This window comes from Abramis brama (genome assembly GCF_963993115.1).
Source record: "Abramis brama genome assembly, chromosome: 24".
Taxonomy (NCBI): Eukaryota; Metazoa; Chordata; class Actinopteri; order Cypriniformes; family Leuciscidae; genus Abramis; species Abramis brama.
The window spans coordinates 9,289,291-9,311,380 of record NC_139986.1 but is presented as its reverse complement, the minus strand read 5'-3'; the positions used below and the strand labels follow the sequence as shown (position 1 = coordinate 9,311,380).

General features: G+C 38.8%; 1 protein-coding gene across 6 annotated transcripts in view; it reads left to right on the top strand.

The window, feature by feature from the left end:
- The first annotated feature begins 4,372 nt into the window (after positions 1-4,372).
- mak (male germ cell-associated kinase) overlaps positions 4,373-22,090 on the top strand; it is a 37,996-nt gene continuing 20,278 nt past the window's right edge. For 2 of the 6 annotated variants that reach the window (XM_084103383.1, XM_084103380.1), the window contains exons 1-7: positions 4,373-4,439; positions 4,525-4,559; positions 12,220-12,451; positions 13,447-13,501; positions 14,161-14,282; positions 15,742-15,824; positions 21,609-21,741. In XM_084103383.1, coding sequence (XP_083959509.1) covers positions 12,351-12,451; positions 13,447-13,501; positions 14,161-14,282; positions 15,742-15,824; positions 21,609-21,741 — 494 coding nt within the window. In that variant the 5' untranslated portion in view covers positions 4,373-4,439; positions 4,525-4,559; positions 12,220-12,350. Of the gene's footprint in view, positions 4,560-12,219; positions 12,452-13,446; positions 13,502-14,160; positions 14,283-14,455; positions 14,536-15,741; positions 15,825-21,608; positions 21,742-22,090 lie in introns of all 6 variants that reach the window. The other 4 variants (XM_084103384.1, XM_084103381.1, XM_084103385.1 and 1 more) reach the window with 3 other exon arrangements.

Genomic DNA, 22,090 nt, shown 5'->3' with positions numbered 1-22,090 from the left:
CATGGACTTAAATTTCAAAAAGTCCAATTCAAGTACTTCAAGCACTTTAAGAATTGTACGAACCCTGTAAACTAATGTGAAACATCCTTTTTTATCCTGCAGTCATCATATCTTTCAGTTCAGATTTATTTGTTCCTCACCTTTTTAACATTTACTTGTTGTTGATTTAATGCTAGAAGTTCATTGATAAATATTGGGTATAAAGACAGTTTGTACACTTCTGTAAAATTATGAAATTATGGTATCTCAAAATGTAAATATACAACTATCTAAGGAATAATTTTTAGTAATAACAGAAATCTAATCAAATATATTATAGTGAGATTTTCTATTTTTCATAAAACAGAAAATCACCGCTGCATAGTGGCAAATAACGCTTTACAGCTTTGTTGGCTTACAAAATGAAAATCCTTGTAGTGCTGTAGTTAATGTTACTATTAGGGTGTGTTTTGTTTTGGGTGAGACCTAAGCTGCACAAAGCCCTTCCGATTAAAGTGCAAAAACAAAGAACAGTAACTACCATCATGTTGACATATGACATCTTTAACTACCTCACTGCCCATCCGGCCTGACCTTCATAGGCCTGTATCAAACAGCATGGCCCACTGGCTTTCACCTGCTCATATTCATCTCATTTTGGTATAAACACGCAGCAGCACTTCCGCTGTGGGACAGCACTCTGACCTCTGTGACTGTTAAGAGTACTTGACACTCTTGCAGGGCCTTCAATCTGTACCTGTGCACCCGGACTATAGGATATGAAAACACATATATGCACACACACAAAGATAGAACTGTTGTAAGGTCTTTTAATTTTAAAATGTACTTAAGATATTTTTCTGTTGTATTGTACAACACATGACGAAAGTTTTATTATTTAAATCAGTTAGCATTTTCAGCTATCACAAGAGGCCTGAAGTTTAAAGGAACTTTTCAACATATAAGATATTTAATTTGAGTCACTTTTAACATAATATTTGCATTTGTTGAAATTAACTCAATATGCAATATTAAGGCAGAAGGTCTAAAAATCAGGTCATTGTTTACACATGAATGAGTTGTATTTAATTTAATGTAGATTTTAAAATATTGTAGGTTTGTGTTTGCTAATGAGAACCCCTAAAAGAGACAACAGTTTTGTAAATATTTTTTTAAATAACATTTCCTTTTACACAAATTGTTTCTCCATTTTCAATAAAAAGAACTAGAATTTTTCATACTGGAACCATACAAAATCACATTAAGCTCCCTTCTGCCCTTATAATAAAAGTGATGATGATAGTAGAGTGCAGTGAGTGAATAGGTCGAAATAATGAAGTAAAATCTTGCTCTTCTACAACTGATGTCAAACTGGCTTTCCCACTTAACTCGCAATGATCTGGAGCTGGGTAAGCCGATTGCGCCACCTGTCGGTGAAACAACTACGGGCACAGTATAGGCGCAGCAAGGAATTTCTTAATTTTTTTCATATGGAGTTTCTACCAGTAGCTCACGGCCTCGCAAAGTCGTACTTTTCCTCTTGGCTCCACCTCCCCAAAACACAAGTTACTCTTTTAAAAATCAGAACAAGTTATGATATATCATATATAGACTAAATAGATTTAAGTATTGTATAACATAGCTCTCAGCCACTTTCATTTTTAAAGTAGTTCTCAAATGAAATAAGGTTGGAGACCACTGGATCATTCTACTTTCTCCTCATCAGTAGCCTACTGCCATCTGATAACTTGGACAAGAAACTATACCTTCTCCTAATTATGGCTACTCCTCCTCTTTCCGCAAAAACATGAGAGCCAAAAACTCAACCAGCACCGTGTCGTCTTAAGCTCCTCTGGTATTACTTCCAGCTCCAGGGGTTTTCAAACCTGTCCTGTAACACACCCAATAGGCTACTGCACATTTGGTAGGCAAGTCGTCCTTATCTAACACACACTGCAGGGGCCTCATTTATAAACGTTGCGTACGCACAAAAGAAGGCGTACGCCGCTCTCTACGCAATAATTGGTATTTATAAAAAGCAAACTTGACGGGAAAATGTGCGGTTCTTCACGCAAACTCTGACCCAGGCGTAGGCTACACACAAAAACGGGTGAAATGAGAAATGACGACACCGTCGGCAGATGGACGAAACACGTGAAAGTGTGTGAAACAGACCGTTGTGTAAAAGAAATGGCAATAGACTGCCTCTCATAAATATCATGAAGACTTCACAAAGCAAGTTTTACAATTAACAGCCTACACGAACACCCGTTTGATCGATCTGCAGTGTAAAACAAACAAAATCAAACGAAGATTACAACAGAAATGCAAATTAACACATATTTGCAAAAAGAAAAGTGAAATATGTTCTGCAATAATATTGGCATGTTATGCAATTCATCCTCATAACACATCTGTAGCTTTCCCCTTTCCCCCACCCGTGGCAGGCACACGCTAGACGCTTTTTTGCATCGACTTTGATGTCCGACCATTTCTTTTTTATTTCGGCCACGGTCCGATGTTGTGAGGCTGCAGCATTAACGGCGTCTGCAACCTTTTGCCACTCAAGTGCCTTTTTGACATTAATGCCCACACTGTGCCCTCCAAACAACATTTTACTCCTCTTTTCCACCTCGCCAACGATAATTTCTACTTCACATTGAGTGAAGTTACGTTTCTTGGCTTTCCTCTCTGTGTTTGCCATGATTTCGCAATCGATAAATATTAACTTGTGGGCGTTTCACGGACTATTTATGGGCAACTATGGGCGTGACATGAAGCCGCAAAAGCTGCACTACGTTTAGAATTGATTGTGATTTATTAAGGGAAAACTGCGTAGGATGTGCGTGCGCACGGTTTTATAAATCCGAATATTTCTGTGCGTACGCACGTCCTTCATCCGTACGCCACTTCTGACGCAATTCCTACGCAAAGTTTTATAAATGAGGCCCCAGGGCCCGTATTCATAAAGAATCTTAATGCAAAGAGTAGCTCCTAGTGACAAAATTCTAAGAAAATTCTTAGAAATGTGGGCGTTTACTCTTAAAATTACAGAAAAAATCCTAGTAAAGAAAAAAGTAATTCAGAAAGCATCTTAACCCTTAAAAGAGGTCTTAAGGTCAAAATTGTTAGGAGCACGGACGAGGACTTTTAAGAGGCTTAAGAGTTTCTTTAGCAGAGGAGAAAATGGCAGAAAGACAAAGAGGGAGAAGAAATGTGTTGCAGACAATGGATGACAGTGAGTTAATAAGACGCTAGATTAGATCGTGCAGGGATCATGTCTGTGACAGATCTTTTTAGAGACACACTAACATCTCCGACACAGCGCAGAAATGCCATAGCGCCTGAAATGAAAGTAATCACTAGGCTACATTACGATATTTGGCAACTGGGAAAATTCCATGTTTGATACATTAAAACCAACATTCAAACCACCACTTAAACAGACATGCCAACAATCAGTGTAATTGGAAAGAGTGGAACAATTTTTATCATTCTAAGCCAAGCAAATACCTTATAGGAAATTAACAGCATGGTAAATAAAAAAAAAGGATTTATATATATAATGTGTGTGTGTGTGTGTGTGTGTGTGTGAGAACGGTCAAATAGGAAAAATTACGCATGTAATTTCAAAGTGAAGGCTTAGAATAGACCCTATAATTAAATCACTTTTTTCCCCCTTCTTGGACAACCAACCAATCACAGTCTTCAAAATATTGTGTCATACATAGCAACGGGGTCAATCCCGCCTCCTCACTAAGATGAAAGTTTTTGTCTTTTCCTTACTCAGAGTTGCTCTGAGAGGATTCTTAGAATCTTTATGAATACGGGCCCAGGTCTTTTAGGGTGCTTCTCAAACGGAAGGCTGCATCCTAGGCTGTGTCCTTAGTCCAGGGGTGCTTCTCATTTCTAATTTTTGCATTTCCTATCGAAATATTTCTTCATCGTTAGTTGTCCTACGATTAATAATCATGTTCTACGGTTTCTCTCTCCACACCATTCATACAACAAGATATTTAGATGTTTAGATATTATATCTAGTGTTTTATTTAGACCTTAATTATATTTTCTTGTCTCCTATTTTTTCCACTAGCGTTACTCCTTCCTCCTCCAACTTTTCATTGTACTGAATAGCCTATTATGTCTTCCTTTGATTTCTATTGCCATTTTAGCAGCATTTTATTTGCTCTATTATTGACTTGATCTAGGCTGTCTTGCAATAATGTACTTCACTGGCTACAATTTCTTCTTCCAATGTTTATTTTTTTATTATTATTATTATTTATTTATTTTATTTTTTTGCAGGTCTATCAGCTTTTATTTTCATTTAATTCCCACGTGATTAAAAAATAATGGAACAACAATGAACAACAAGCCCCATGAACCTTTGCGTTTCCACGTGACCCTCAGACTTCCGGCTGGCTGAGTGTTGTTTGCTGTCGCGCGTGTCGGTTGCCAGGGTGAGGATGGATCACACCTCTTTAACAGAGAGATAAACTCACATTGTATATCTTTTAAACACATCTGTCATATCTACACACACAGGCAAGGACTAACAGGGAGGAGTGCCATCACAACGGGTGAGTTTACGGAGCAGAACTATGCGGAAGATCATGCGAATGAGCAAAACATTTACAGTCAGCCCACAAGAATAAAATGAACACATTTCAGATGAATAATGGTGAATAACAATGAATGATGCAAAGCTAATAACTCTTTGGACGTCTTTATGTTGCAATTCTAATAAAAAACCCAAAGTGTTGATAGATTATGCTGGTCATATTTAAACGCATTCTCGGAACACTCGTAAAATCATGTTTCTATTTATATTTTATGTTTATAGGTTGATTTTCTGTACCCCCCCCATGTTATTTTACACGTGTTTAGCTTATTGAGTGACCTTGAAGAGCATCTTAAATCCATGTGTTCTCTGTTGATCCAGTAATACCTCTTAAACCAGATTACTGACAGAGATCTGTTTTGTGAACATCATGTACTCCGTTTCACATACAGAACACCATTCATGTTTGGCCTCTTGCATTTGGGCATATTTATAATATATGAGGATTTTAAAATCAATTTAATTATGTTATGTTAGTTTTTTTTTCCCCTCTGTGTGCTGTTTAGGTCATTTTATCAGGATGAATTGACCTGAATGATGAATTGACTTGACTTTAGCCTGACCGATGTGAAGGCCTTGCATTAGAGTGAATCTCATTAAGTGTTTTAAGAACATATCAATCTAGTCATAGGCAAATCTTAAGAGTCTATGATTGGATCATAATTGCAGTGATTATTATGTCTAAAGTGTGCAGCTTTTCATTTATTAAACAACCATGTAGGAAGACATATCATGGCCATATTCCAGGATGCAGTGTTGTAGTCGAGTCACCAACTGTCGAGTCCGAGTCGAGTCTCGAGTCCCCGTGTTCGAGTCCGAGTCCAAGTCCGAGTCACCATTACCTGAGTTCGAGTCCGAGTCGAGTCTCGAGTCCCCAGTGTTCGAGTCCGAGTCGAGTCATCAAGGTTGAGTCTGTGTTATATTTCAAGACTGCCTACATTTCTCTACTCTGGCACCTTTAAAGAGCTGATATAATTATAAAAGAGGGTCTACATTAAACAAAAATGACACCACTGTGTTAACAAATATAGGCTAAATAATAAATAAATACAATATAAATAAATATAAATAAAAACTTTTGATTTCAATAATGTAGGCTATTAGTAGACTAAATGTTAAAATGAACATTAACAATGCTGTAGAAGTGCAGTTTATTTTGCCTAAATGTTAACTAATGTAGTTAACTAGAGTTTAATAAATGGAACATTATTGTAAAGTGTTACCGATTTGTTATACACCGATTCAGACGTCTCGTGAGTTCGTTGTTGGACAGATGGACAGTTGTTTTAACCATTCATTAAAGTGAATCGTTCAAAGGAGTCATTAGTTCGCGAATCGGACGTGTCATTAATGGACGTGTACCCTACTGCACGCCTTGTGTGATTATCTCGGCAGTTTAGGACAGGACAAGATTTGTGTCAACAGAAAACATTTCATCACTAGATAGGTCTTTTCGTTTATTGAAATTGTGGCAAATGTCAGCTGAATGTGCGGAACGCTTTTCAGAGAAGATAAGGCAAACGTTTTTTTTGTTTTTTTTTCAGCACAATTCACACCCCGCGGTAATTCAGGAGAAAAAACTCTGAATGATCTACGTGAAACTTCGGTCTTCCGACCTTTTACTATCGTGTCAATTGATTTTGATTAATATGCGCGAGGAGGGAGCACCGCTTGTGTTGTTTGAAGATGGTGAGAGAGCGCGCGCGCGGCTGGGGCTTTCTCTCTGCTCGTTCTTATTTGCAGGAAAAAAAGAGATTCCGTCCGGTCTTGGAGCCCAAAACAGGAAAAGTGTACCATCTTATATCAAATTTTAAAACTAGTCAGAAACTTCATCCAACGTCATTCATTTGATGAATGCTCAAGTCCGATTTTATATATCCTCGAGTCCGAGTCCAAGTACGAGTTATCAGTCCGCGAGTCCAAGTCAAGTCACGAGTCCTGAGAATAGAGTCTCGAGTCGGACTCGAGTCCAGAGAATAGGGACTCGAGTCCGAGTCCAGGACTCGAGTACTCCATCACTGCCAGGATGACAATGTCAATATTCATCAGTATCAAATTATGAAAGAATGGTTGGGAGGGAGCATGAATAATCATTTTCAGTCCAGATCTGAGTCCAAAATTTATTGAAAGTCTTTGGGATATGCTGGAGTAGACAGAGTGCTTGTCAATACAAGATCCAGACCAAAAATGTATGCACCTCTTCATGGAAATAAATGTCAAGTCACCTTTATTTATATAGCGCTTTATACAATACAGTATGTTTCAAAGTAGCTTCACAGTGATAACAGGAAAATTATGCATTTTGGCTGTTGTTCAGCTGAAGTCAGTTCAGTGTTGATTCAGTTTCGTTGTAATATCACCAATTATGTAATTAGTTAATTTCATCTATAAATAGGGCTGGGCGATATATCGCATGACATTGTTATGCGCATCTTGTCAGTAAAGCTGGTTCCTTGATTAGTAGTAAATCGCCATCACCTGCTTTCAGATGGAGCGGCATTTACTACACAGAGCCGTAGTTCACTGACAAGCTGAGCCATATCGCATTAATTATCACAGGCGATACGTCCGTATCGCGATATATCACCCAGCCCTATCTATAAAGCAGTTCTGCAAAAAATGATGTCATCATCCAGCTCAGTTCAGTTCTCATACAACACAGTCAGTGCAGTCAGATCAGTAATATTGTTGAATATTAAGTGTGCCCAACTAAGCAAGTCAGTTGTGACATTGGCAAGGAACCCGAACTCTATTAGGTGACAGAAATGGAGAAAAAAACCTTGGGAGAAACCAGGCTCAGTTGGGGGGCCAGTTCTCCTCTGGCCAATGACGGAACATTGTGTCATTATGATTCAGGCTGTTTCATACAAGTCAGAGTTCAGATCGGGATTGGTAGCATTCAAATATTTGACCAGTTCCTTTTGTTTGAAGATCGATTCATAACGCCAGTGTGGAGCCGAAGCTTGCCATAGGGTCTGTGCAGAGGACCTGTCTGGTTCTTGAGGTCTCTGTTGAGGATCTGTGCCAATGGCTGTCATGTCGACAAGGCCTTCACAGGCTATAGTCTAGTAGACATGGTCTCTGCTGACATTCGGGGCTGTGTTTTGGTCATGTCTAGGTGCAGGTCCACCATCTGATCTGGATAAGGACCAGATCCGGCTGACTGCGATAACCTCGGGATAAGGATGAGACAGACAGACTAATATTAGCGTAGATGCATTTCTTCTTACGATGTAACAAGTACATTGGGTATTATAGGAAGTGTTCGCGGCGCATGGGTTGGAATTGGGTTTCCATGGCCGAGCAGCTGCATGCAAGCCTCTCACCTCCAAGTACAATGCCAAGCATTGGATGGAGAGGTGTAAAGCACCCTGCTGTGCGCCACTGGAATCATGCTTCTCTGTTGGCAGTCTGATGGGTGATTTTGGGTTTGGTGGATGTGAGAAGAACGTTGTCTGCATGCATCATGCCAACTGTAAAGTTTGGTGAAGGAGGGATAATAGCATGGGGCTGTTTTTCAGGGGTTGGGCTTGGCCCCTTACTTCCAGTGAAGGGAAATCTTAGTGCTTCAGCATACCAAGACATTTTGGACAATGCTATGCTTCCAACTTTGTTGGAACAGTGTGGAGAAGGCCCATTCCTATTTTAGCATGACTGTGCACAAAGCAAGGTCAATAAAAACATGGTTGGGTGAGTTTCGTGTGGAAGAACTTGAGTAGCCCGCACAGAGCCCTGACCCCAACCCCATCAAACACCTTTGGTTTGAACTGGAAGGGAGATTGTGCCTGACCATAGTGCCTGACCATACTGGAGCATACTGGATGAATTCCCACAGAAATGCTCAAATCTTGTGGAAAGCCTTCCCAGAAGAGTGAAGGAAAAGGCGGGCCAACTCCATATTAATGTCTAATTGTCTATGTTTAGAATGCAATGTCATTACGGTCCCTGTTGGTATAATAGTCAGGTGTTCCAATGCTTTGTGCTTAGTGTACATTAACATGTTAAAAATCTACACACACAAGGGTAATATTGTTGTATTGCTTTTAATTATGTTTTTTTAAAAAATTTTTAAGTTTAACACAGTACTGTACAGAACTGAGAATCTAAATTAAAATCCCTATTTGGAATAATGATAATTACCAAGAAAAAAAAAATCTAGATGCATAATGGACGGTACAGAGAATTTGTGAGAAATGTACTGTCATGAATTGCAATGTTAAGTAATAGTCAAGTCAAGTCACCTTTATTTATATAGCACTTTTTACAATATTACAGATTGTTTCAAAGCAGCTTTACAGTGATAATAGATAACAATGATTGTTTTGGCTGTACAGCAGCTCTAGGAGAAAGTCATTGTCTAGCTTAAAGGTGCACTGTGTAATATTTATTTAGGAAGATCTGTTGACAGAAATGCAATATCATATACATAACTATGTTTTCAGTGGTGTATAAAGACCTTACATAATGAACCGTTATGTTTTTATTACCTTGCTTAGAATAAGCAGTTTCTATCTACATGTACACCACGGGTCCCCTTATGTTAAGTCGCCATTTTGCGCCGTCATGTTTCTACAGTAGCCCTAAACGGACAAACGCACTTCGTCACTATGTTGTTCTTCATGCAAAGAAATTAACTAAAGTCAGCGAATAAAACACTGACACAATGATGAACAAGTAACAATAATATTTGCAATAACATTTAATTTTACTGAATAATTAAGTAAACATAATTTCTTACTTCATAAGACAATGGCATTTTGGTGGCCTGAGGACACAAACTTTGAAGTTTTCAAAGTGCAAGTTTTTGAAAACGGGTTTTGAAAGCGATACTGTTGAAACTTCAAAAACAGGAATCTGTGAAAACGGTGACGGCATGGACACTCTGCGTTTGAATGCGTATGTGCACGGGCGTAGTCTTTCTTTGCAAAGTGACATTACTTGTCTGACATGCATAATACAGCGTTTGTCGTGAAAACAACACAACAACAGCAGCCTTTTTGTCATGTCTATGGGGCTGTTTACACCTGGCCACTTCATGCGTTTTCTGTGATCGGATAGCTATCCGATCTTGAAAAGACCAGGTGTAAATGCCCTCCGAAACACTTTCGAGACGGATTTAAATCTGATCGCTCAAACCACTTCAGGAGGTGGTCTGGGTCGCATTCCAGATGAAACTGGACAAGTGTATGCATCTTGTTGTTGAAACCACATATGTAAATTTTACTCCTCCCAACAATGCTAAAAAATAAACGTGTGAGAGCGTGTTATAGGCTATATAACATGTTATAGCCAGATATGACAGCGCTACTGCAACATGCATCACCGCAGATGAGCAGCTGAGCATCTATTCATCAAGCCAATGCACAAACTACCGCAAATCAAAGTGAAAGTAAGTCGCAGACGCTTAAAACACAATCATCTTCATTAAAAGTAAAGAAATGAAATGATCTTACCAGGGCGGTTGCCGCTCTCTCTTATTTCGGTCTTTGATTTTGAAATTAGCTGATGATCAATAAATTGCAGCTCATATTGCATTTGGTGACGTGAACTCCATTAAATCTGCATATAGCATATAATATATATGCACATTATAACACATTTATGTGACCAGGTGTAAATGTAGGCTAATCAAGATTTATCAAGTTTTGATAAATCAGATAGCTATCCGATCTGAGAAAACGCATAATGTGGCCAGGTGTAAACAGCCCCTATGAGGCCTTTGCAGGGGATAGTCTAGTTGACACTGTCTCTGCTGACACTTCAGGGCTGTGTTGTGGTCATGTCTAGGTGCAGGTCCTTCATCTGATCAATAATTGAAGAAATTGATGTAATTGTCCAATAACCTCTTTATCAGGTATGTATTCAGTTGCTGTAGTGTGCTGTCCCATGCAGCAATAATGCAGGAACACATGAGATGTATTCTCAAATAACCAGTCAAAGGCCAAAATACAACACTGAGAAGGTACACTGTGCTCACAGACAAGTTTTATTTGTAATTGTTTGATTGGTGTATACTAGTATCTCCTTTTAGAGATCTCATTAAATTGGAAATGGACATGGGTAGTTGACATCTTTTGGTTTGACATGCTGTGCTCCATTTTAAAATATTTTAGACAACATTTTTCTAATTTGCTAGCCTATAAAATATTCATGCAGCTTTTATGGCCTCATATGAACTTAGAAAGTACATGGCATGTTTAATAAAAGGCAAATTATGAAAACTTAAAATAGTCTTTGTCATGATCAGTTACAGGACCTAAGATATTCTTCATATCAATTTTAAAGTTGTCATGAAATCAAAATTGACCCTATTTATTTTCATGCATGTTGTTGCTATTATTGTGATTAAAATAATTCATTATTTTTTAAAACGTTTTTCTCTTTGGAATCAAAATGTTATAACTTACGAATTAATGATGAGAAATACGGTAGTAAAGTCGGTCGGAACTTCCATTTCATGCAGACTACGCTGAAATGTCCAAAAAAAATGTCCATGGATATGTTATGCGTCAACTACTATTAATAAACAAACTACATACAAACTGTGCACATACATCAGAAATAGTTCTTCAAATTAATTTGCTATCAGTAAAATCTTGAAGCATGATTAATGTCAATAAATTAGATGACGCAACATGATACAGGACTTTTACTCCATAGATACCGCATTGTTCCGAATATAAGACGACCCTGAATATAAGACGACCCCCCCCCCCCATTTTCAAGATGCACCTATTTGGAAAAAGGCTTTTTGAAGACCAAATCCTGTCTTTTAAATTTCTCCTTTAAAATTTCATATTGCAAATTTTTCATATTAACATTTAGAATTTTTGTATTTAACGTATGGTAAATTCTGGTAAAATGTACCAAAAACCACATTCAGAAGTAAACACTTTATGGCATAGCTACCATAAAAATAACCTGAAGTTCTCATTTAGTAGATATGTACAGTGACAGATGCTAACATGTCAAAAAAACACAGGTGTTTAATCTGCAGTTATAACCTATCTGATCCAGGGAATATGAGTGTTTTTTCCTTAGGCCGATCACATAGCGCTGAAAAGACAGCAGTTTCTCCCTGAAGTCGGATGGCAAGCGCTAATCCATTACGCCGCATCGAGGATATTGACAGGCAGTATGTAGCTGAAATAAGAAATGATGGGCCTCGCTGGTGGGTTTGAGTTTGAGGCGAGCTCTTTGCCGATTTCCAGTGCCTTTAGCTGGATGACGGCTGTGGTTATGGGCAGCCCCTCATTTCTTTTTTTCAGCTACGTAGTGACACACTTACCTGTCAGTTTCTTTGAGCTGGCCGCATTTAGGACCGCAGTAAGCTTTTCTTTGACTGTTAAAATTTTTAATTTTTAAGTCTTTTTGGGCTCGGCATCTTCTAACATTACGCTCTGACACAACGTATTTCTTGGCTGCTTCATAAATTGTTTGATGACTCTGCTGCATTTATTAGTCCTGGGCGGAACATTCGTTTTACTCATTGCGGGTGTATTATTGATGTTAAAGTTTAGATCCTGAATGTAAGACAACTCCAAAACATTGTCTTATATTCGGAACAATACGGTACATTAACCAGTGCATGATTTTCCATTTTCTGTATTTGTTTTTAGTGCTAACAGTGGGATGGAGTGGCTTTCACTGCTGGACTTCTCTTAAGCTCATCTACAGGACAGGTATGATCAGGTGATTTGTGAGGAGAGACGTCCGTCTGTCAGTACTGCTTCTCTGGGTGAAGGTAAAGATGAACCGTTACACAACACTCAAGCAGCTGGGCGATGGGACCTACGGCAGTGTTCTGATGGGGAAAAGCAATGAGTCTGGAGAGCTAGTGGCCATCAAGAGGTGCGTCAAACAATTACGTTGCGTCCAAAACCAAAAGCAAACCAAGAACAAACAAACCAAAACTGCATCTGCACATACTTCCAGTATGTTACTATGTTATATTGCATTCTCTGAGGATCTTCTCTTTTAGTGAGTGTAGTAAAAAATAGTTACCGCCTCACCCAGACTTTCCTATGGGATGCAATTATGCAGTTCAGGTTCACCCAACACGTACTTCTGCTCATTGAATGGGGACTGGTGATGTGAATTATAAATGCCCCTCTTAGGTGTAGTAACTGTGCCGGAACAGTTGATTCACTATGCAAATTGATACCTGGGTGACGGTGAAAGCAGTGAAAGTGGCCAAGTCTGCCTCAGTATCAACACTGCTCTCTCTTACATAATTCCAAGTGGGCTTTCAGGCTCAGCTCTCATGCAGTCCTGTATATCAGCTGCTGGAGAGGGGCTATTATAATGAAACTAAGAATTCTAGACTTTTCTTTCAGTATCTTTTAGAAACTGGAACATCTGACATGGACGATGGCTGGCCGCAGTGGCCGGTGTAGAAACGAATAAAGCACAAAGTAGATTTTAAAATGTTCAATGCAAGAACTAAAATACAATACGGAATCTTTTTCACTAAAGGAACGCAAGCAAGAGTGATATTAAATCATATTCATTTATATGCACCAGCATAACTGTACATAATAATAAACAGCAATACCAACATAACTATTTTTTACTACACACATTAATATATATATAAAAAAAGCCACACAGACACTTCTGTGAACATTTCTAATGATGACACAGATAAATTGTTGAGTTGGAGTTTAGAAATGATTCTGAGACTAAAAAAGTGATTCTATGTAATCATGAACACACCTGATGAAATCACATGTAAAGGTATATTAGCATTGTTCCATTAATAACGGGGTGGTAGATTCTGATGATTGACAAACTGTTTGTTAGCAATGACACCATGGAGATGAGATCAGTCATTGTGTTTCTCACAGAATGAAGAGGAAGTTCTACTCTTGGGAAGAGTGCATGAATCTGAGAGAGGTCAAGGTACGAACAAATTCAGGAATAATAATCCAAAAAAGAGAAATTGTCATCAGAACTTTAGAATTTACACTGTGCCTTAATCAGACCAGATGCGACAATATTCCAGCAATAAGCTATTTGTCCACACCAGACGTGACAAGGCTACAAGACATGACAAAATAACAGCCTAAAAATAAAATAAAATAAGAAGAGCCTGTGGGTTGGCTTTAAAAGTGCTGTCTTAAACTTGTAAATAATCAATGAAATAATCAAATTTATACAAAATTTAACTACCTATAGCATACCTATTGACGTATACAATACAATTGTCATGGAATACACTTGTTTGTTCAGACAGAGTTCATAGTTTGAAAGTTCTTTCTTTTTTATTTTCAAGATCTGATATATGCTATCCAGTGTTAAACCAAAATTAAACCTTTTTATGATAATACAAAGCACATAATCAGTACCTGAGATTATCATTGTCATTAGACACACACAGTTTTTTTTTTTTAAATTCTTGTTTCCAGCTGTGACTTCGCAGAAATAGAAACCATATCAAAAATAAAATGCCTTGTCACAAGGCCTGTATCGCTGTTGTACTGGTTAGGACACTGTGTTAAACTGTTAAATCTGGGTGTTCATAATGAATTCTGCTGGTTTTCTTCATGTCTGTGTTGCAGTCACTGAAGAAACTGAATCATGCTAATGTGGTGAAGTTAAAGGAGGTGATACGAGAGAACGATCACTTGTACTTTGTCTTTGAATACATGAAAGAAAACCTCTACCAGCTCATGAAAGACAGGTATGAAGAGATTCCATATTCCATCTACCTTTTCCTGTTATTAAGTGCCCATGATGCCTTTGATATACTAATGAAGTCAAACTTAACCTTGGTCACAATATTTTGAAATGGTCTTTGTGGCTGATTAACGGCACATTGATTGTTTGACAGCTGTGCTGATTCTCTATCTCCAGAACCAAATTGTTCCCAGAGTCAGTCATCAGGAATATAAGCTTTCAGATATTGCAGGGACTATCATTTATTCATAAGCATGGTAGGTCACAGGGCCGTCATATTCATGTCCAAAAAACTAGAACAACTGAGTCTTAGTCCAGTATCAGACAGACCTACTGCAGACTGAATCTTTCTTGGGACTGTTTCTGCTAAAGACTCAGTTGTTCTTGTATCTCTGTGGTGACAGGGTGTGTGAGTATCTCAGCTGCTGCCAAAATGTTAAACTAAATCTGATTATCTGAAATGCCTATGACTTCCCATCAGACAAATTGTATTATAAGCAGTTAAAGGGGTCATATCATGTTTATTAAAATATTTTTCATGTCGGTGCCTTATGATTGGCTAACCTCTTGCCATGTAAAATGGTTCAGCAGATGTGTGTTGACTATTGTTTTATTGCCCCATCCCTCAATAACATTTAACAGTTGTTGCTGAAATGTGCCTTCAAACTGTTAAGATCAAACCAAAATGATTAGGGATCATATTAATAATTAATTTTAGCTACTCCTTTCCTTTCTCATTCACACTGGACTGACAGGCGCTAACCAACGGCAATGGACATTTTATCTGGTTTTGTTAGATCAGCGTTTTTTTTTCCGTTGGTCGGCTATTTTCGCCCACTGAACATATTCCAAATGCATTGGTCAGTGCCTGTTGCAGTGTGAATTAGCATTTGTGTTTATATTTATCAGAAGGAAATGATAAGCTGCAGTTGCTTCTCACAGCCAGAAACAGCCGTTTAACAGATTTTAACACTTTTTACACATTGTTTGTTCTTCTAGCATTTATTCTGCCTTATTACCTTACCTTGAATTGACAGATTGAATTTCTAAACTTTAAAAAAGGTGTTGTGGATGTGAATGAGGGATAGTCATATGTTAATGTTTCATGTTTCTGACATCAGAAAGGTCGGAAGGCATTTTCTAGCTTAGTTTCAATAAATGCTCTTTTTGTACTGTGAAGGACATTTTGAGTCCTGCAAGTTGCAGTCTGTTTTCATAGTACAATGACCTATTAAAATCAAATTTAGCATTCCATGATATGATCTCTTCAAAGAAGATAATACATCTTCAGTGGTAGCTTTCTCAGCTTATACCATTTTCCCAAGAGCTGCAATCAAACAGAAAACCATTGAGTCTCACACATCTTGTGGGTGAATTACTGTTCCTCTCTTATCTTCTGCCTCTGTTTCTTTTTTTTTTTTTTTTTCTCTGTCTCTTTTCTGTGTGAAATTCTCTGACATCAGGGAAAATAAGATGTTTACTGAGAATGAACTAAGGAACATCATGTTTCAAGTTCTCTCTGGTTTGGCATTTGTGCACAAGCATGGTAAGATTTCCTTTCAATACATTGTTATTTGTTCTTCTCTAATGCTTTAAGGAGATTTATAACACCCTTATAAACTCTTAATTAGTACATTTTAAATAGTGAAATGTTGCATATAAAAAATAAATAAATTAATAAAAATAAAAAAACTTTTTACACCCACATTCAGGGGGCGAACCTTTTTGCCCACCAGACACAGGCTGGTGAATGCCTTTTTTTCCCTCATCACCTTAAGAAATGATATATCTTAAAGGGGTCCTATTATGCTTTTTCACTTTTTCAACTTTAGTTAGTGTGTATTTGTATTGGGCTGGGTATCATTAAAAAATGTTCGATACCGATATCTTGACTTCGATACCGGTTCCTGGACGATACTTATTTCGATACCAATTTTATAAAAATAAAAAAATAAAATCTGTTTTAACAACATTACATTACCTAAAAAAAAAAAAAGTTTGTTGACTTTTTTACACTCATATTTTGAGTCTGTAAAAAAACACCAATGCTAGTTTTCTATGTATCCTAATGATTTAACATGTATTCTTTAAATTAGCTCATTGTTTCTGCCTTAACTGTTAATGCATTTTTTACAATGAAACTGAATGAAAATGTAATTGAAATGCATTAGCCTACTTACACACAGTCACCTCTGATAACAGATCACTCTAAATTGTAATTTAGACACATGCATTTTCTGTAAAGCTGCTTTGAAACTATATGTATTGTGAAAAATGCTATAGCTACAAATAAATGTGAATTGAATTAAATAGGCTACTGGGGGTGGAATATATGCCTGGTATATGCCACATAAAGCTTGCCGCAAAGCACGTGCAAAAGTAGCCTAATGATTATGAATGTGCCGGGGAAAAAATAGCAAGGAGACATTTTAATAGTTTATTAATAAACTAGTGTTTTCTGAGTCAGTGTTGACTGCAAAGATGAAGATGCCGATGCTGACTCGTTATTCCAGCAGTATAGTGAACGCACGCGGCTATAGAGAGAGATGCACCTTTCATTTGGATTACAATATATTACAATTTGTTTCGAATTCTTTTAAAAGTAGACATTTCAAGCTTTCTATGTGCCTATTTCTCATGTCTATGAGGCAAGTATCCTATACGCTGAGTTTCGGTTTATTTGTGATGCGCTGCAGTTCTTGCTATCGAAGACTGATCAACTTTCTGCTCTTAAGTTTATTCCGTGCACTGTCAAGTGCTTCATCAGATTTGTCAAGTTGCCGATCTTTGCAGCAATCATCTTGTTGCAAATATTGCATTGTGCGCTGTTGGTATCGAGTCTGGTGAAACGTAGCTACACTTTTGATCTTTTCCACATATTATCTATCTATGTGGGTTAGGACGCTTACACACACACACACACTACAGCCTCATGTGCGAACCACGTCTTTTTGGGCAACCGCGTAAACTAGTGTTTTTCCACCACAGCCAATCATGCCGCATGCACTGACGTTTACGAGATTAACCCCTTAGGTATCGAAATTTGGTACCGAAAAACAAGACAATGTTTCGATACTCGATAGTATCGAGGCAATTCGGTCGGTGCCTAAAAAGTATCGAACTCAATACCCAGCCCTAGTAATGTATGAGCATAAAAAAAGATCTGCAAGGTTACAAAGCTCAAAGTCCACTCCAAAGGAAGATTTTTTTATTGAACAGAATCCACTTTTCAAGAACTACAACAAATGGCTCGTTTAGACTACAACACACTTTTTCTGGATCTTATGAAGTCATAATGTTCCTCATTTAAATAATCCCCACCCACGGAATAAAAGTTGCAGAGGCCTGGTTGAGTTGCGCAAGAGAAGATGAAGAGTGTTGTCACAGGTTTTTCCACTACGGAAAAGTTTGTCCTTAGGCTGACAAACTTAGAGAGGTTCAAATTTATTTTTAACACTGTTCCTGAAAATTATAACCTCAACGTTTGTCTGTGCGCTGCACATTTACGGAGAACAGCAGACACAGAGTACAATGCAGGCTATAAACACAAAAGCTTCTCCTGAAAGATGTAACCGTTCCCATTTTGTCTGGATAATCTGTTGTTTATGAATCACAACTTGTAAGTATGTCTTATTATTTGTAGTTGTGTTTTCTATTAACAGTTCCAATTATAAGCTTTATGTAGTTGCTATGATAGCTATGATGTAAACGAAGGGCAAAGCTTTGCCTCCGCTAGCCTGCTAACCAACATTACAGCATTGATGACTTTAGCTTTTGTAAGCTCTTGCTTTTCTAAGATTGTTCACCACCCCTTAGGAAAATTATCCATGATTTTGTGATCGGTTACTGTTTGTATTACCATCGTTTTCCGACAAATATGATTAAATGGTGGATAACATCGTATCTTTAAGAAAATTACAAAACAAACATACCATTCTGAAACACCCTGTGCAGTCTGTGCTTGCAAAGTCCATGCTTGAAATCCGTTCAGCACGATCCTCTTGTTTGTTTACATTGTCAGGGTCTGAATTGGGCTCGAAATGGTTTGAAATTGACGCCATCGTTAATATTTACATCTAAGCAGAGCTTGCGGTTATGAAGGGGCGTGATATGTCCTGAACACGCGCTAAACGCTGCCAATCACAACACACTGGGCCAGCTAACCAATTACAGCCCATTTCGTATTTCGGAAGGAGGGGATTCTTCGAAAACGACATGTTCAACCAGACTGGAGATAATGTAATAGTGTAATAATGTAAAATATGTGAAAAATAATGTTTTTGTTTTTTTTTTACAATCAAGCATGAACATATTCTAGGATACCTCAAAAACAAAATCAAGACTTCGTAAAAGGGCATAATAGGACCCCTTTAAAGATATGAACAATATTTTTGAAAAACCTGTTTAAAATGTACACATTTTCACAAGGTGAACACTCCGGTCATATCAATAGCTTAATTAAAGCAGGTCACTTTCGAATGGGAACTTGCACTGCGTCCTAGGATGCAAATGGGAAATGCCTCCGGCATGACTGGTGTCTGAAGCACATGACAAAACACGACAATAACATTGGCTGACGACAGCCTATGACGTCACTACTGGTGCGACTTGAGTTTAAAATGGTGCCTCTAGTACACGTCATCCTATTTCGTGTCTTCAGGAGCCGTTTGTTTGTGACGTGTCGAAGGCAGTTATGGCAGTGAAAGTTTTCAGGAAGTGTGTACATCCGTGTCAGTGCACCTGATGATACTTACAATCTGTGCATGATTTACTTGGTCGAGGAGCATGCTGGCTCTGTCCTCGAGGGGGCTGAATACGTTCATTGCGAGAGTTTCTCTATGAGGAAACTCCACTCTAGTTTGTCCCTTTTTTCGAGGGAATTTGGACAATCGTCTGTGCCCTGCGGATCAGGACCTGCTGCAGCGAGGAGGAAACTGAGATGTGGGGCTCTCAGATAGAGCTTGCAGAGGAATTCGAGAAAGGTATGGCTCTTTATCATTCTTCAGTAGCTGATGGGGGTGAGCTGCTGGAGGGGGATGTGCTATCACTCACATCCTCCGATCCTTGCTGCGAGAAAAGCAGTATGTGGCTGTTGAGGACAATGATGTCTCTGAATCCTCACAGCCTGCCTGCCCCACATATGACAAGTTGCTGGATTAGATGTGTCATGGCGGCTTGAGAAAATATTCGTAATCATAATTGTCCAGCTTTTGTAAGTCTTCTGTTTCTTCTGGATCTGCATGCTGAGATTGAAAGATAGTGGAAGAAATTATATTCGGCCTGCATTCATCCATTTCAGCATGCAAATTATGCTTGAGTGAAGGGGATGCGTGAGCGGAAATGAGTCGATGCCACGAGTTGAAGAGATGCTGGCCAGCTACCTCTCGCTGGGGGAGGCATCGACGTTAAAGACTCCTTTTCTGCCGACCAAACCGCTGTGTGTGACATCACATTTGAATGGCAGAGTGTACGCTGCAGCAGGTCAGACCAGGGCTGTCCTGCATACAATGGCTGCGTTGCCAATGGCTGGTGACCTGGCCAGGGTCAGGGGCTCCCCACTGAGGCGGTAGAACCACAGATCTTGCTCTCTGTGCCACCAAGCAAACTGCTGCCGCGATCGGCCGATCTATGGCGGCAATGGTGGCCTCGGAGAGGCATCTGTGGGTGACGCTAGTGAACTCATTGGTTATCTGTGGAGTGTTGTTAGGTCTCCTCTCGCTTTAGAGAGTCGTTATGCCGAGGACTCTGTTAATAGAGCCCAGTCGGGGTGGTGGCTATGGGTTGTATGGCTCTCTGTAACATAACATTCTCATTTTCCACTAGATATTTTCCTCTACATCTCATCAGCAATTTCGATTTTGGCACGTTCTGCAGCAGCTGACCACTAAGGAGCGAATGTACAGTGACGTGACATAACTGCCAGATTCAAACTGTGATTTCGCGCTATGGTTGGCGCTGAGCCAAAGATGGATGCGCTCAGCGCTTGTCATATATCACAACTATTCAGTGTTTTTAACCACATAATGTTTATTTTAGGTTTCAGACTTTTAAATACATATAATTTATAGCAAAACAATACACAATGGTGTCTATGGAAGCAGCAATAACAATCCATTCAAATATATTTGTCGACCTGTTTTATTCATATCAGATACACAGTGTGAGTAACTCTATTCTTCTCCTATTTCACCGGCCACTTACTTTCATGTATTTCGGGAGAAACTGATGAATTCACGTGTTTTAATAAATCCAACAGACAGGAATCTCTGAACTGCGGCTCATCATCGTGATGTCTGTCAGCCATCGCGATGGACGATGGCATCGTCTATCGGCCCAACCCTAGTATCAAGTTGTCAGGCTCTTTTTTGAGCCTCCTTGGTAAGTGGTCCTTAGCATAGAACATAGTTAGGCCTCCTCTCGCTTTTTATCCTTGGGCATATTCCCTTTAAGGTATTATTTGAATACCAGGCCCTGAGCTAGGCTGCCCGATGTAGTCAGGGTATCTGGCCCAAGGGAACAGAGTCACGACGACCGCTGGTGCGTACCCCTAGGAACTGTGACTCCATATTAGTTCTGTTGAAGTCATTGACTTATGTCAGCCATACGGCACTCATTCCTTTAGCATGGTGGACTGGGCATTTCTTCCCTATTAGCATCACAGGACGCAGTGCGAGTTTCCATTTAAAAGGGAATGTCTTTGGTAACGAATGTAACCTTGGTTCCCTAAGAAGGGGAACAAGACACTGCGTCTCGTTGCCATGCTTCAGGCATGTCTGACCACATCTCCTTCAGACAAGAAGTGGATGATGTGTATTACAGGCACCCTTTTAACCTCTGGTCGCACAAGTAGTGACGTCATAGGCTGTCGATGGCCAATGTTATTGTCGTATTTTGACACATGCTTCAGACACCGGTCAAGCCGGAGGCATTCCCCATTTGCATCCTAGGACGCAGTGCAAGTTCCCATTCGAAAGTGACCTGCTTTAATTAAGCTATTGATATGACCGGAGTGTTCACTTTGTGAAAATGTGTACATTCATCTTTTCATCTTTTTAACAAAACGGGTTGACCACCACAGTGTCTGGCAGTTAAGGAAAAATACCAGCCACTGGCAAAAAATACCTGGATTTGACTGGTATTGGGTATTAATTTTCCACCATGTACATAATCTAAGTATAATGTGGTATTTGTTACTTAAAATCTTAAAAAGCTTTAATGGTGTTATATAGGCTCCATATCTTTGTATTTACATTGGGTGCAAACAATACAGATTAAGATGCATTCTAATCTGCATGTTGACTTTTACTATATTTTTGCCATTATCCTGTAGGATTTTTTCACCGGGATATGAAACCAGAGAATTTGCTGTGTATGGGTCCAGAACTGGTGAAAATTGCTGACTTCGGACTGGCTCGAGAGATCCGCTCTAGGCCTCCTTACACAGACTACGTCTCAACACGATGGTAAATTAATAAAAATAGTTTAATGGGACATCACATTATCACTATTTAGGAGGGCTGATGATTTTTTTTTCAACAAATGTGTGATTTTTACAACCTGAAAAATGCACAACAACATAAACCAGCAAAATTAAGCAAATTCTTTGCTAGGAAAATTGTGTATTGAGACATGCCCATAATGTTAGGGGATGGCCGAGAGCAGTGTAATTTTAAAATACAAATCTGCCTATTATCTTTTAGTAAAAATAAATAAATGTGCATTTTATCTGGTACTAATTCCTCTAACTGTCAGGTATATTATGTGTTTCAAGCAGAAGTCAAAGTGGGATATAAATTATATGAAATGAGTTCA